This window comes from Hyperoodon ampullatus (genome assembly GCF_949752795.1).
Source record: "Hyperoodon ampullatus genome assembly, chromosome: 11".
Lineage (NCBI taxonomy): Eukaryota > Metazoa > Chordata > Mammalia > Artiodactyla > Ziphiidae > Hyperoodon > Hyperoodon ampullatus.
The window spans coordinates 84,860,563-84,877,841 of record NC_136924.1 but is presented as its reverse complement, the minus strand read 5'-3'; the positions used below and the strand labels follow the sequence as shown (position 1 = coordinate 84,877,841).

At 37.5% G+C, this 17,279-nt stretch overlaps 1 protein-coding gene across 19 annotated transcripts in view; it reads right to left on the bottom strand.

The window, feature by feature from the left end:
• C2CD5 (C2 calcium dependent domain containing 5) overlaps nucleotides 1-17,065 on the bottom strand; it is a gene marked incomplete at both ends in the record, with an annotated part of 81,627 nt that extends 64,562 nt beyond the window's left edge. For 17 of the 19 annotated variants that reach the window (XM_079714260.1, XM_079714270.1, XM_079714267.1 and 14 more), the window contains 6 exons: nucleotides 345-543; nucleotides 1,387-1,542; nucleotides 3,815-3,910; nucleotides 5,189-5,360; nucleotides 6,772-6,858; nucleotides 16,976-17,065. In XM_079714260.1, the coding sequence (XP_079570386.1) occupies nucleotides 345-543; nucleotides 1,387-1,542; nucleotides 3,815-3,910; nucleotides 5,189-5,360; nucleotides 6,772-6,858; nucleotides 16,976-17,065 (800 nt within the window). The remainder of the gene's footprint in view (nucleotides 1-344; nucleotides 544-1,386; nucleotides 1,543-3,814; nucleotides 3,911-5,188; nucleotides 5,361-6,771; nucleotides 6,859-16,975) is intronic. The other 2 variants (XM_079714258.1, XM_079714259.1) reach the window with 1 other exon arrangement.
• Between the last annotated feature and the right edge of the window lie 214 nt (nucleotides 17,066-17,279).

The window sequence follows — 17,279 nt, the reverse complement described above, 5'->3', positions numbered from 1 at the left end:
TAATTGGATTATCAGATATAGGGTATTAAGCATTCCCCAGACAACAAGTAAAATTCTTCAGAATGCATAAACATTCATTTTGTGCTTTAGCTATACAGTGTCTGAAGATGTGGAACAAGTTTAATTTTACATTACTTAATTTGAATTTCATGACAGTATAAATAAAATGTTAGGAATATCCAAATAGTTTTAAGCTCCAAATATTGATAATCATCTCTGATAAGAAAATTGCTGCAGGAAAAAATGTATGTTGAACAACTCTACTAAAATGTTTCAAATCAAATGAAAATATGTAGACAAAAGATAAAAAGCTCCATAAGAACAATTTATTGATTCATACTTACTCCTTCATTTCTTTGGATGGGGAATTACATGCAGGAAGGAATGCTGCTGGGCTACTTAATTTATCCAGTGTACACGCTGTTCCTATGGCTCGTACCACTAACCCAGATTCGCCTTCCAGATCAAAGCACTGTAAGTACCCGACAACTGCATTTCCTCTCATTTCAAGTACTTTCAAGCCAATCTTCCTCTGCAGTTCACCTACGAAAAAAGGAAGAAAACACAGTCAGCCTCTTATCTGCATGTTGCATAATACAAAGCTGGACATGGTGGTAATAGGAAAGAGTCCAGAAAATCAGATTATTTAACATATTAAGTGTAACATTATGTTAAATATAAATATAACATTTGTATGTATTTATAAATATTAAATATAATTAATATGTTAATATAAGTATAAATATATTTCTATTTAAATACATAAATTTATTATAAATATAACATTTGTACTTATTAAATATAAATATAACATATTATCTGATATATCTGTGTGAGAGTGTGTGTGTATGTATGCACGAGCGTATATATACACTCACACATACGTACATAATAAATACAAACTTTAGATGGAAATAAGTTTTTCAAAGGAAAATAAAGAAAAGTAATGGGGTAAGAGTGGCAGGGGAGTAGGGGTAAAAGGAGGTACAAGTCGTCAGAGAAGGACTATGAAAAGGCAACATTTAAACAAAACACCTTAGAGAGATTACCTAAGCTCTGACTACAAATAAACACTCCAAGGAGGAAAACTAGGACTCAGCTTCCTACCTCCTTGTTCAGGACATTTTCTACCATGCCACTTCATGAGCACAATTTCCTTTTACTACCTAGTTAAGATGTAACTATAAGCTTCTGATTCAGGTTTCGTCTTGTTATAAGATGGCAATGCACATGTGTTCAGGAGGACGGGGCCAGGGATAGGGAATCAGTCAGTTAACAATTCATAGTCTTCATTGTAAAGTTTTAGTAGCATGTCAAAAGGAAGTGAAGAATTTTGGAGGATTAAGTCAATCAGCCATGAAGTTATTATTATTATTTTTTAAATACCTGACATTAAAGAAATGAGTCTCTGTCTGGCCTCATTTGATGCCCTTGGTGTGCGAATTCGATCAATCCATTGATATTCTGGGTCTTCGTTGACCACAAGTTCTTCTACAAATCCATGAATTATTACAGCTCTATAGCACTTTGGAATAGATGTCGCTGTTAAAAAAAATTATCTATTATGCTTCTATTTATCACAAGGCTAAATTTAACTTTTTAAAAATGTACAACTAAGTTCTTACCTTTTGGATACATAGTACAAGAACATCTTTTACTGTGATAACCTCAATGCAATCATAAAAATACTTTCAATCAAACAGTCTTCTAAGTTCCGTTTTATTCTTAGAAATAATCATTTTCCTTCATGAGGCCTCTCGCCTTTCTCAAGTAAGCATAGTAGGTATAAACTGTATTTTTATAATTTAGAAAACAGCTACAGACCATCTTAAATAGCGTTCAATACGAAGTGTAAAAAAGTCAAAATTAAAGTGAGCTAGCTGATACTATATAAAAAATCAGAAAGCAGATAATGAATACCAGAACACTCTAGTTATTGGAAGCCCTTTGAAAAAGTTCTGCACACTACATACTGCAGCCTTAAAAACCAAGCCATTACCTTTCTGACATAATCTGAGAAGTCATACAGGCCTGTAGTTTCTAATAATCCATGGTTATAAGGCCAACTGGTTCAGTAGTCACTATACTACTTAACAGACTCATTCAATACATAGAACAACGTCACTGGATTTATTAAAAAGGGGAGAATGTGAGAACATCTATACCAAACTATATTCATGCCTTGAAACTAACTCAACCACATAGGAGTTTTCAACCCTATTAGGCCAGGCTGGCTATGAACTGCCCAGATCTGTTTAATTGTGACCCATATTTCATGGCACCCGCAGGGCTCCATACCTGTAGATGCTTATGTCATTGTGGATAGTACCACAGTGCCGCCTCTAGTGCTCCATTCCTATCTTTAGCATCCTATACCAGCATAAAATGCCACTGGCTTTTTCTTTTTTTGGACAGTTATTCAAAGCTTAATTATAGTCAGATCTTTTACACATTTGACAAAAGTAATTTGTTTTAACTTTTGAAAGAAATGTAATAGGCAACAAAATATTAACCTTTATAAAGTAAGACAAATACGTGAAAATTATTTTAACCTTTTGTTGACCTACTGGTACAAGAGTAAAACATACATTAGATGAGTAGCTTGCAATCTTCTCTATAAATTAGTGTCCAGTAATTATGCTTTTTAAATAATTCTGCTTTTTAAAGCCATTTGAGACTTCTGCAAGATATACACGTCCATCCACCACAAATGGCTCCACGTCTGTATGGCCTGGTTTTGAAGAGCCCATTTGAATTAAGTCTGAATACGCCACACATGTAGCCTCATCAAATTTGTTTCCCAAATGTAGACATTAATGGGATTTGTTTTCATTGGCTGAGAAAGTGTGACAAGTCCTCTCCCTCTATGTTGTCGCTAACCTCTGACAACCCGCTGACATCAAAGTAGCATAGGCTACTGTTCAGATACAGTGTATCACCTGAGTCATATCACAATGTTTTATATTATGCAGACACATACCTAGTTTAACAGTGCAGTGATTTTCTTTCAACATGTGGCCTAAATGAATTGTGGACTCTTTCTGTATAGGTCCGTTTGGGTTTATTCCCTTAATTGTTGGGTTTTGAGTTAGGACTGTAGCAAATGCACAGTTCACCTACAAATGCACACTTCGCATTCCCATATCTAATTTCTCTAAGGATGAATTAATTTGTTGCATTGCAGGAAAAAACATTCCACCTTTATTTTCAATCTTGTTTCCAGTCATTCTTATTTCAGAACTGTAATCTTATGTAGTGCTTTAACAATCAATTCTCCACCTCAGACCCAATATCACTAAACATAAGGTTTATGTAAATATTGTCTCATTAATATATGGATTCTTCTTTAAAAATTCTGAAAAAGATCCAAAAATCTTCACCTGTTACTCTTTCTACTGGAGTTAAGTGACTGTAACCAGCAATGATTAATGTGATTCCTTCTAATCACACTCTTGTGGGCAGAGGCTAGCACAGAGACTAGAGAAGCGGGGATGTGGGGAACAGCCAGAGGCAGCCTCCCTGTGGGCCACAGTGTCACTGTCATGATGACCGCATGCACACACATGCCCCACTGGATTTTTCTAAAACAACTTTCTATGAACTTGTGAAAAATTAGATATCATTTACTTTAAAATCAGATAAACAGTTCCCAGAGCTACAGTAATTACTTCTGAAAAATTCACAATTTTCTCTTTGGCATTAAGACCAAAGTATAATAGGTTTTCCATTAGACTTCTGAAACATTAATTTGATTTCTCATATTTAACAATTATTAAATTTCCTATCAAATGAGTAATAAAATATATTTACTTACTGCAAAAGAATTTGACTCCACATGACGACTGCCTAAATCGATTTAAATCATTGAAGAGGTCTACTTTGACAACTACATTGATTTCCCCACGGATACCTAAAATTTCAAAAGGAAAAACAAGTTTCTACCTTAAGAAAATAAAGTATAATTAAATAATCAGGCAAATAATTAATGATTTTAAAATAACGTATCAATCATAACAGCAATGCTAACTTTGTTTCCTATTTTCATTCTATAGATGCTCTAATTTATTTAAGTAAATCCTGTTCTCCAATTTATTTTACCATTTTAAACATCAATAAATAATATAGAATATGAATAATGTCACAATACACACAAATCTCATCAAACATCTTATCTTCTTATAATAAACTACTATCAATGGAATTGCCAGGTCAAAAATGTAAAATAGACAGAAAAATGCAAGACTGTAGGCAGAAGCATCTGCCAGTTCCTTATGCCCATAATGGTCCATCTGCCATTTTAAAGAGATGACATATTTTTAGGCCAGTGGTTCTCAGTCTTTTTGATTGCAGGACCCCTCTACAATCTCAAAAATTATTGAAGATCTCAAAGAATCTTTGTCTATGTGGGTCAAAACCTTCAATATTTACCATACTATAAATTTAAATTGAGAATTTAGACAAATATTTACTTATTACTTCATTTAAAGTAGCAGTAAATCAATTTATGTCAAAATAAACACTTTTTATAAAAATAACTATTTTGAAAAACAAAATAAATTTTAGTGATAAGAGTGGCATTACATTACATTTTTGCCAATCTCTATAGTGTGTAGCTTAATGAAATAGTTAGATTCTAATTTCTGCTCTACATTCAATGTGTGGTAACATCATACATCATAAAACCTCTGAAAACTCCAGTCAACTTGTAAGAAAGTGAGACTAAAAATGGCAAATGTCATGTAAGTATTATCCTGAAAACAGTTCTCATCTCACTTCACAGAGCCTGTGAAAGTATCTCATGGACCCACAGATGTCCCCAGACCACACTTTGAGAACTTTGCTTTAGGCAACAAAAAGCCTTTGAAGAATTTTTTTTCCTTTCAAGAATTTTTAAGCAGAAAAGTTTCAAGATTATTCATTTTAAAATGTGTTTTAGAAACAGAGTAGCAATATTAGATGATTTTCAAATGATGCATTTGCTTACTATATTGTACAAATTTAGCAGGCATTATTTCAAATTATGGTCAGAAAAGTTACAATTCTACCAACAATACAGACTACCACATGTCTACTAAAAAGAGAAGACATCTTTTGAAGATACGTATCTTAAAAATACCAGGCACAGCACAAAAGTCTTTAAGGATAAATTAAAAGACTGTGACTTATTTTCTTAAAATGAACTGCTTACCATGAATGGTATCATAAATTGGAAACCATCCTGAGATGACTGTTGCAGCCTCACTGTAGAGTAAAGGATCAATGTCAATGTACACTTTACCAATGGCATCATTTGCGCTATATGTATCATGGTCAAGAACTGTGATCTGGAGAGGTTCATCTTGTAAATCTTCGTCATCCACCTAAAAAAGTATATCTTAAAAATTAAATCTTATAATTTAAAAATCTTCATTACCATAAATGTATACATATACCAAATGTAAAAGATTACTTATTTCCAGGAAAAGAAATCTTATAGATTTATCTCTAAGCAAAGGTAGAGAGATTAGTAATTAGGGAAATACAAATCAAAACCAATCAGATAACACCTCACATCTACATTCTTTGTATTAAACTGGTCATCAAGTCTGGTGAAGTCAACCTCCGAAACCTAAATACCTTCTTCAGGTGGTTTAAATATGAGACAGTTCAAAGTAAAAGAATGCAGATGGTGGTCCTTAGCCATAGGAAATCAAACTCACTTCATTCATAATAAAAATGCACATTAAAATTATACTGTGAATACCACTTCAGACCTACTAGGATGGCTTACATTTAAAAAATAAATAAAATAAAATAACAAGTATTGACAAGGATATGGAAAAACCAAAACTCTCACACATGCTGGTAGGAATGTAAGATGGTGCAACCACTGTGGAAAAGTTTGGCAGGTCCTTAAAAAGCTTAACACAGAAATTACCATGTGACTCAGCCATTCCACTTCTAGGTATAGACCCAAAAGACCTGAAAACAGGGAGTCAAACAGATACTGGTACACCAATGTTCACTGCAGCATTATTCACCATAGCCAAAAGGCAGAAACAAACCCAAGTGTGCATCAACAGATAGAGGATAAACAAAATAGGGTATATTCATACAATGGACTATTATTCGGCCATAAAAAGGAATGAAATTCTGATACATGCTACACAACATGGATGAACCTTGAAAACATTATGCTAAGTGAAAGACACCATACACAAGAGGACAAATACTTATGATTCTACTTATATGAAATGCTTATATAGGCAAATTCAGAGTCAGAAAGTAGATTAGAGGTTACGAGGGGCTGGAGAGAGGAGGGTATGGGGAGTCGTTGCTGAATGAGTATTTTCTCTTTGGAGTGATGAAAAAATTTTGGAAATAGTGGTGATGGTTGCACAACATTGTATGTATGTGAATGCAATTAATGTTACTGTATTGTACACTTAAAAATGGCTAAAATGGCAATATTTATGATATGTATTTTTATCACATAAAATTCAAAAAGATGTTTAATCTGTACATTATTCTTAAGTGATTTTTGGTATATGCTAAAATCCAGAGAAAATTACTATATAATAATATAATACCTTTTTAATCTGGGTTCTCCTATTCATATACGATATTTTCTGAACTATAACATAATTTTTTGAAAACTCAATATTCTTAGGAAATATTTTTATGGTGTAGGAAAACTACTATACCTGAAATAAAATGTAGTCCAATCATTCCTGGGAAAAAAGGGTCACCTCAAAAATACACACACAAAAATGCTGACATTTAAAAACTTACCTCAAATTTAAACCATTCTGAGTTCCACTGAGGGTTGAGTGACTTGAGATACACATCTGTTTTAAAGGTGGTATTACCAAATTTTACCTAAAAACAAGTAAGAACAGTTCAAATAAAAATATAAAAAATGTGAATAAAATTAAAATTTAACATCAGCTAAACAATAGGAGGATTAACCATGAAGGGGATAAAAGACAACTATCCCCTGAGACAAAAGGCAAGAAAGTATGGACGGGTCCAGGCAAGTTTATAAACTACACCTGGAACAAGGGATCACCCACTGTTCTGCTTCACTGGCTCTACAGGGAAATTAAAATCAGACCATTATGTGGAGAAAGTAATCACATGGCCTTCACTAAACAGGAGTTCAGACAAAAGGGGAAAGTCTTAAGGGTGGAGGACCAGCAAAATATAATCAGAAGGTAGAAAGGACAGCTGACTCTTACCATCTCATCGAGGGAATCCAGAACTACAGCCCATTTTTATAAGAACTTAGTAACATATCCTCATATTTTCTCATTTCCTCAGTATTTGTTACTTTTTAAATCCTTACCTGTGCATACACAGTGATCAGCAATAAACTATGGTCATTAAGGGTTTTATGTTTCTATCTTCAGGGACAATAAAAGGGGTTGGAATGGGGAGACTACCCTGTTTCATAGCCAGTCTTGGCAGACACTAAATCAAAATGCAAAAGTAAATAAGAAGAAAAGGAAGAAGGCAGAAAGGAGGCTAAATCCCTGGGACTTGCTTCTAAGAAAGGATGGAGATTGTGAAACCTCAGGCTGGACTTGAGAAGCGGTCAGGAAGCTTAAGAGCAAAACAGTTAAGAAACTACTTCCTAGATTGTCTCACCTTTCCTAAATTTGATCTCTCTAAGCTCTTCCCTAATTCTATCAGTTATCACCATTAAGTATCTTTTCTAACCTCAAAATTCATTAAAGGTTTATCCCGATACCCAGTAAAGAGTTTTGCATGTTGTAGATACTTAGGAAATGCTGGTTCAATCAGATAATCTATGAAATCTCCTTTCCTTCTTGACCTACAACCCTACTATTGGTACTATAATACTTGTAGATATTAATGTTTAATCAGTCCAGAAAATGTTCTAAAAGCAAAATACCCAAACCTATAGTTATTATCTTCTGTACATTTTTCTAGTTATTTTATCATGCAATTTGAATTATCAAGGAATGATACCAACCATTTGGTACCTAGGCAGTTTGGTCAGAGGGTTGAAAAGGTTTAAGAAATTACATAAAAATAATGAGTTCCTGAATGGTAAGGAATATGATAAAGTCAAAGATAAATAAGAAAGTGAGAAAAAGGATTTGCCAAATATGTCACAAACAGCTAATTTCTTCAATTTCTAACAAGTTCCTACAAAGCAATAAGAAAAAGATCAACAAACCAACCAAAAAAAGGAAATTCAAAGAAATAGAAATATAGATGTCTTTTAAGTATATCAAGAGCGGAAAACCTCATTCAGACTAAGAGAAATCAAACTAAACCGACATTTTTACTCCTCAGGTTGGCAAAGATCAAAAAGTTTGAAAACACACTGTGAATGAGGCACTCTCATACTCTGTTGCTGTGAATGCAAATTACAACAATCTTCACAAAGTGCAGTCTGACAACACTTATCAAAATTTTAAATGCCTATACCCTTTAAATTCATACACAGGTGCACAATGACATATATAAGCAGCATTATAGTAGCAAAAGATTGGAAATAACCTAGAAATCCATCAGTCAGGAACTGGTTAAATTAAGTATGGGAAAGCCACACAATGCAGTGCTATACAGAAGATCGAAGCAGTTCTCCGTGCACTAGTATGGAACAATGTCCAAGATACATACATCCCTCTACTGCAGAGCTGTATGTACGGCATTCTTTGTAGAGGAAAAAAAATGACAAAATGTTATAAGGCATATGATATATGCCTATATATGCACAGATTATTTCTGGAAGGATATACAACAAATGTTAACAGCGGCCACTAAACGAAACAAGACAGATCGGTTAAAGGAGAGGCGATGAGAGGCTGACTCATTCTGTACCTTTTGAATTTTGAGCCATGCACATATATTACCTATTTTTTAAATGGATTATTTAAAATTCAAAAACATCAAAAATTAAAATAAAATTCAAATGGCAAAAACTGTTTTGATTCAGTTATAAAATTCTGGATTCACTGCCGAGAATTTATCCTGAAATACTTTCACATATGGCCCCTTCCCAAAAGATATACAAAAACCTAGTGACAACAAGAAAATGACTAAATAAATCACATGCTCCCTACTAAAGAATGGAGTTGATCACATGTACTGTCAGGGGACGATGTCAGTGGCATAATAACTGAAAAAACCAAGTAGTAGAATATAAAAAGTACGATTACATTTGTTTTTAAAAATATGTAAAAGTTTTTGTTTTTGTCTTTGTTTTTAAAGCAGGGGAGAAGGAGTACATGAATACATGCCAAAGAAGTGACAGCAATTATCTCTGAAGAAGGGACTGATAAGGGTGTAGACAACACAGTACAGTGTTGTAAGTAAGAAGTAAGGGGCTTTCAAGTTTTACCTGAGTATTTGAATCTTTTCTAACAGGAGCTATTCATGTACGGTCATCCCTCAGTACCCACGGGTATTGGTTCCAGGACTCCTCCCACCCATCCCCCCTCCCCACAGATATCCAAATCTGTGGACGCTCAAGCTTCTCATATAAAATGGCACAGTACCTGCACATAACCTATGCACAACCTCCCATACACTTTAAATCATCTCTTTAGTACCTAACACAATGTAAATGCTATGTAAATAGTTGTAAATACCATGTGAATACTATGTAAATAGCGAACACACACAACAAAGTCCAGTTTTGCTTTCTGGAACTTTCTGGAATTTTTCTCCAAATATTTCCTACCTGCAGTTGGTTGAATCCGAGGAAGTGGAACCCAGGGATACGAAGGGCCAACTGTATTACTTGCATAATTTTTTTTTTTTTACTTTTAAATCACAAATGTTAAAGAAATGAAACAAGGAAAAAGAAACCTGGGAAGAAATCTGCTCATTTACTTATCTAGTTTTCATTACATTTTAATATTCAAAATATCAAAGAAATACTTATTGTTTAATTTACCTAAAAACTGCTTTATTTGAAGTAAAATGTCATTAGGAGTCATAAAAGCATTCAAAACCATTCAAAAGCCAAATGTACTTAAGGAGTTTGGCTCAACTGCCAAAAACAGCATATCATTTCTTAAGCTATGATTTCAGAGCCCTCTTCAGTTTTGTCCCATTATAATGTAGTGCTACACTGTGATTTTTTTTTCTTTTTTTTGGTCACCTGTCCATTCTAGATATAGTAAAAATCTGATAGTCCCCACACTATACTAAACAAACAAGCAAAAGACAAGATTTTAGAAGAAGAAAAAGGCTAGAGTGTATATTTTGCCAACATTGTGGTGATTCCCCTTCTACAAAAGAAGAATCAGAGTTCATTTGGCCTTATTTAATTCGAAGGAGATTTTATTACTCAGCAATTAAATGAATGCCTTACAATTTAGTTAAAGAACATCAGGGATTTTAACAAGATTCCCTAGTAAGGTAAACGCATTCTCTTTCCCCACTCATTAGCTAAATTACCTTGAGAAAGTTATTTAACCTGTTATTTAAAGCTGCTTCCTCCCCTGAAAAGGGGAGTTGCTGTGAGCATTAAACAGGATAATGTATGTAGAGACTTAGCAAAATGTCTGGTAGAAAATGCTCATTAAATATTAATTTCTTTTCCTCTCCCTGTTCCCTCAAAGGCTCCTGGATAAACACAAAATGATAATGTAGTTTAGCGGAACAGTTTGTAACATGCACATTAATATTGGGATATATTTTGATTAATACTCCCCTTGTACAGAATCCCATCCTGTTCATCCTGGAGATTCCCACAATAATCATCCTTAAGTACTACCTGGTCTTCACTGGCTTCCTAAACTCCTCACATCATATATAGTAGAAATTCCCTCAACCCCAACGCAATCAGGACCAATATCTGACTAGTCAATCAAAGAATCTGGTTAGATCAGATAATCATTAAAAATGATACAAACAGTAAACATTTTCAAATAAAACATATAAATAAATATTCATTCCTCTATCTTTTATCGTAAGACTGAAGCCTCTTCTTCGAGTAAGGGTTCACTGTTGACAGTTCTGTGTCATCTTTTCTGCATAAACCAAAACATATCATCTGTGTTTGCCACTCTCTCATAACATATCATCTGTGTTTGCCAGTCTGGGTTTCTTTAAAATGTGGTAAAACTTAAAATCACTGGTAAAATAACTATGGATAGAGAATCCTAGATTTTTTACAATCTTCATCTAATTCAAGAGCAATTTTTAGCAACTGTATCCATAATGCTTTACACAGCATTATCAACTTCATTATCCCACTTATTTCACTGATTTGTATAAGATTTAAATAAATAACAATAACAAAGAGTGTTGGCATAAATAGGTTAGGGAATAAATGCAACTGCCTCTTGGTAAAGCATATCAGCCAACTGATGGGAGAAGCAGGCACACTGGAGTATAATCTAACGGTATGGGGTATTCAAGAATGTGTTTATGGCAGAAATGCAGAGCCCTGGGCACTGTGATGAGGCAGTTAATAGAAACTGGTTAAGAGAGCAGCTGCTGTATAGACTTCTCCCCAACGTTTTCAGACCACTTAGTAATCCGCATCCTCTCTACTCAGCCAAATTTTATTTCCCACGTCTATTCAACAAGAATCCTCCCTTCAATTACATGTGCTATATTCCCTCCTTCTGCTTTTAACGTTTACCCCTTCATCCAAAAAATGCCCCCTTTTCCTCTCTGCCTATGGAAATGGCACCATCTTTCAAGCCCAGCACAAAGATTTCTCATCACCAGCTCGGGCTTCATTATGTCCCTTTCCTATGAGCTTATACAGTACTTAGAGTCCATAGCACAAAATTTATCCCTTTATTATATTGTAATCCTTCATTATCCCCTTTTTCCTGCGTTAATCTTTCCCTTTCTGCTGGGTTATTCCTATTAGCACACAAATATGTTCTAATATCTTCCACCTTATTTTTTTTTAAGTACTAAAAACTGCATACTCCCCCCGAATATCACACTATTTCTCCTCTCCCTTCACAGCCATATTTCCTGTAACAATTGCTTATTAACGCCTCTCCTACTTCCTTACTCCCGTGTACTTTTTTTTTTTTTTTTTGCGGTACGCGGGCCTCTCACTGTTGTGGCCTTTCCCATTGTGGAGCACAGGCTCCGGACGCGCAGCTCAGCGGTCATGGCTCACGGGCCCAGCCGCTCCACGGCATGCGGGATCTTCCCGGACCGGGGCACGAACCCGTGTCCCCTGCATCGGCAGGCGGACTCTCAACCACTGCGACACCAGGGAAGCCCTCGCGTGTACTTTAACCCTCTAAATCACTACAGTATGGGCTTCCGTCCTTGTCACTCCTCAAGCCAGGACCCTTAACATCCTTATGTTGTCCAATCCAGTGATTTCTGTCCCCTTACTTGACCTCTCAGTGCCATTTGACAGTTGAGGATTTCCTCTTTCTAGAAACTTCCTCTCTTGCCTTCTGAGACATTACTTTCTGGATTTTTCTCCCACCCACTGGCTAACAATCTCAGTGTCCTTCCCCTAGTCCTCCACCTCTAATAAATTCTTAATGTCATGTTCATTCAAGGATCCATCCATCTTCTCGCTCCCTCTTCTCTCCCTTAAGTCAATGGTTTGCAAAAGGGACAGAACCAACTTCTAAAGAAACTTTACAAATTTAGGGACGAATAATTTCTAAATTTCAAAAATTTCGTTTTTGGGATGAATAATAATAGTATTTGGTAAGGAAGACCAGAGATGCTAGGTGTCCTGCAATTCAAGAGACAGTCCCCAACAATGAAGACTTGTCTCATGTCATGACTTTCAAATATCCACACCAGATAGCCACATGGGCGAAAAACCCACCTAGACCCTAACTCAGGTTTATAGATAGAATATTATGATGGGTTTTAATACACATTAACTGTCAAGAAATGCAACCACTGTGAAAATTAATGGACAACTCTTTTTTTCCCATGAGTTGACTGTAGTGTATTTTGGGAAATCAGATAACCAATGGCAGTGAAGGCCCATCCGAGATGCCAAAACTACACACCTGTCTCACTCTGTGAGAGGAGCAGTCATGTTCACGTGATTTTACATGGAGGTGAGGTACTTCCTATCCTGAATTCTGCTTTATTTTCTCCACATGGGGAGCTTCTCACCATCTAGCATATTTTATCTCTTACTTAACTATTTTTTTGATTAACTCCTTCCTCCCACTAGAACCTAAGTTCCGTGACTACAGAAACTTTCATTTTGCTCACTGCTCTATCCCCAGCATGCTTTACAACAGCCAGTATAGTATCTGATATAAACAAAGGCTCAGTAAATATCATGGGCGCAACCTGATTACTTCATGTCTTCTGCGGTCATTAACAAGCACTTCCATATTGAAACACATTAAAAAATACTTTTATTTCTCTATCATATTACAGTTAGAGCATTATACTGATATTTTTAAACTGTGGGCATAGATAGGTTATATTAGCTATAGATATCATACCAAGATAGTAAAGGGAAGATTTCAAAATACCTGCTATATAAAGGCAGACCGGGTCTCACAGAGTTGAGAAGCACTGGCCTGTGTGAGCTTATTTTTAACTCATATCTCTCTTCAAAACACCATACTCACAAATCCAACTTTCTCCTTGACAACTCCAATTAAAGGAACCAAAGACATCTCAAATTTAGCATGCCCAAATGGAAGCTGATTCTCAACCCACTCAATTTATCTCAACCCCATGGAGAGTGAGAAAATTGCCCCAGTGACTCCAGAAAGCTAGGAATCACCTTTCAGTCTCCCTTTCCCTGATCCCTACTCCAGTCTACCAACAAATCCTCTACTGTCTATCTTCAAAGCATATCTGGAATCCATCCACTTCTGCTAGCAAAACCATCACCTTGACCCTCACTGCCTCTTTTTTGAACTATAATGGAATCTCCTAACTAGCTGCCTGCTTCAGCTCTTTCCCCTCTGCAGTCCATTCTCCAAACAGCAACAAGAGTGCTCATCTCAACAAGTGCTTCCCTCTGAACTGAGAATAAAATCCAACCTTCAGTCATGGCCTCTAGGATCCTGCACAACTGGCTCCCTGATTAACTCTCCAACGTTACCTTACAGCACTCTCCCCTTCACTTACTACATGCCAGCACACACATCTTCCTTCACTTCCTAAAACAAAGCAAACCCTCAGGATCTTCCCTCTGCTGAGACTCTCCTATCCTCCGGCCCCTTTTGCCCGGCCCCTCCCCTACACAGACACACAGACACACACACAGACACACAGACACACACACACACATACAAACACACCCTGAGCAGCTAGCTCCTTCTCATCCACAGGTCTCTGCCTAACTGGCACTTCCTCGGAGGCCTCCCCTGATAATTCAACCTAAAGTTCCTGAGATTCTCTATCATTTTCTTTCATGGCACTCATCACAACTTGTAATTATAAATGTACTCTTGGGACTTCCCTGGTGGCGCAGTGGTTAAGAATCCACCTGCCAATGCAGGGGAAACGGGTTCAATCCCTGGTCCAGGAAGATCCCAGGTGCTGCGGAGCAACTAAGCCCGTGCACCATAACTGCTGAGCCTGTGCTCTATAGAGCCCAGGAGCCACAACTACTGATAGTGAAGCCCGCGCTCCCTAGAGCCCATGCTCCGCAACAAAAGAAGCCACTGCAATGAGAAGCCCGCGCACCACGATGAAGAATAGCCCCCGCTCGCCACAACTAGAGAAAGCCCACACGCAGCAACGAAGACCCAATGCAGCCAATAAATAAAAAATATAAATATAAATAAATAAATGTACTCTTTCTTTACTTTTTAATGTCTGGCTCCCCCACCAAAATATAAACTCCATAAAAACAGGAACCAAGTCTATTTTGTTCACCAGCACATATGCATCAGCTAGATCGGTGACTAGCATGGGGCCTGGCAAAGAGGAGACACTCAGTAACTATTTGTTGAAAGAAGGAATTAATGAGTCACCCTTTAATCCAACCCCTCCCTCACCAGCAAAAGCCATTTGTTACCAAGGCCTGAGAATTTTACCTAAGAAATGTCCCTCAAATCTTTCCCCTTTAATCCGTTCCCATTGCCATTCTAAATGTGCACATATTATCTGGGTAATTTTACCACCTTCTTAACTTATCTCCTTGCCTCATCTCTCATCTATCCAGTCCATCGATAACATCACCATTCAAGTCATCGTACAAAGAAACAACCTAATCTAAACATGATCTTACTTCTTTTCTGCTTGAAGAACTTCCCCCGTTTACCCTCTATTTACAAAAAACACATAAAAGGGCGCTGGCGCCAACCTACCTTCCCAGCCTTATCCCTCACAACCTCCACTACGCACACATCCGCTTTGACTCCAGACACATCCCAAACTAAGATGGTTTCCTAACACACCATGTATGCCACTCTGTGCCTCTGATGTTCCCTCTGCCTGGTAAAATCCTGGGTACCCTACAAGGCCCAGTTCAAATGTCACTTTTTTTAGGAAACCTCCCTAAACCTTCAGAGACAGAATTAAGTTTCCACAGTCTACAGAAACACACATCATCTTGTCTGGAGAGTCAGTATTTGCACCGTGGATTAACAAACCACTAGGCTTTGGAGATTTACAAGGTTAAGGCACCTTAGGCAAATTATTTACTGTTCCTAGGCTTTTTTTTAAGTTATAAAATATTTTTAATTGTAAAAACAGTCAATAGAGGTTGACGATGCAAATGTTATCTCAGAACATTTTCCCTTGTTTCCTGAATTTGCTAGGTTCTTATGTACCAGCAAGTCCCCATAGCAGTTCTCAGGTTTCATGGTTCCTTTCAGATATGTTTTAATTGATTACAAGTATATATTGCTTGGAAACAAAAGTCCATGTGATATTAAAACAAATAAACAAAAAACTTGTGTCTTTCAGGTACTTCAATTACAATATGGGAAAATAATACAATAGCAGGACTGTTATAAGGACTAAGAATTGAAAAAAACTTAGCACAGACCTGGCAATAATGAGACTCAATACGTATTAGCTATTATTAACCTAAACTGTGTGGGTCAGTCTCTGAGATACCGGAAAGCAAAGACGAGGCTTTGGCAATCTGTGTATCCCCATGACCTATCACCTGGCCCAAGAACACACCCAGTAACTGTTCCTCACATAAAAATGAAGTTGAGCTTGAGAATTGCAATGGCAATGTCTGATTAGGTCAGAGAATCTTTAACGAACATCAATAATATTGTATATTGATATGGAATCAGGCTGTATATTATCATGCATCTATCAACTCTAAACATTAATAGCCCAAATGGTTATCGTTCTAATGCTCTGGCTCATCGTGACAATTTTTATTACAATCTTACTTGGCTTCTTTCTCTGGATTATTACTTTCCGGGGCCTGTGCTAATTAGCATGAGTTTTAAACTAATCATTAGATTTAAAAAGCAATTTTGCAATTTAAATCCATGGCACTTAATTGGCTTCCTACCACAAGGCACTAAATTACCCTGAAACAGCTCCTCAGACCTACCAGTCTATACGAGAGAACAAAAGTGTTACACTTGTGTTTTAGAACTTACACTGATGATTCAGAAAATCCTATGTTAAAGACTAGATCGCCTTGCAGCTCCCCCAGTGCCCATAACGGACCGTATCTACATTCTTAAACATCATCTCCATCACTCTAGCATTAAAAGCTAGCTACCCTCCCCCCCCGCAAAGAAGGGTGTGTGTGTGTGTGTGTGTGTGTTTCAGTGGCCGCGTGGTCACTCCTTGGGATGTCCTGACTGGCAGGTGGCCTGTTAGGAGTCCTGACATCAGGGTCACCCTGCAGGCAGAGCAGTAACAGCCTCCCCGCGCGGCACAGCGCGCCGCGGACGCCTGCGAGCAGGGCTCCTATCACATGGGCTGCAGTCTCGGCAGTCAGCCGCACGGCACCCAGCAGGGCGGTCGACAGGGGAATAGGCTGAGAGGCTGCGGGCGAGGTGACTAAGATCCTTCACAGGGCTCGGCGCTCCTTGTGTTTGGAGGGGCAGGACCTTGCACCAACCTCCACGAAGGCATCAGTCAGGTCACTAGCTCGGTCCATCACCGGCAAATGGCGCCCGGCCACGATTTTCACCTTCAGCTTCCCAGGCATCGTCTCGGCTTCGGCCTCTCCTTGGACTCCTGCAGAAATAAACAAGCGAGTCTGCGCCGAGAGCCCAGCGGGGCGGGGGAGGGACTGGGGCGCGCGGGGTAACTGACAGCGGAGGGTGCGCGGGGACGTGCCGCGCCGCCGGCCGCCACTTACTCTCGGAAGAAAAAGGAAGCCGTCCTGCGCGGGAACTGAGGCCTCATTCCGGAGAGGCAGC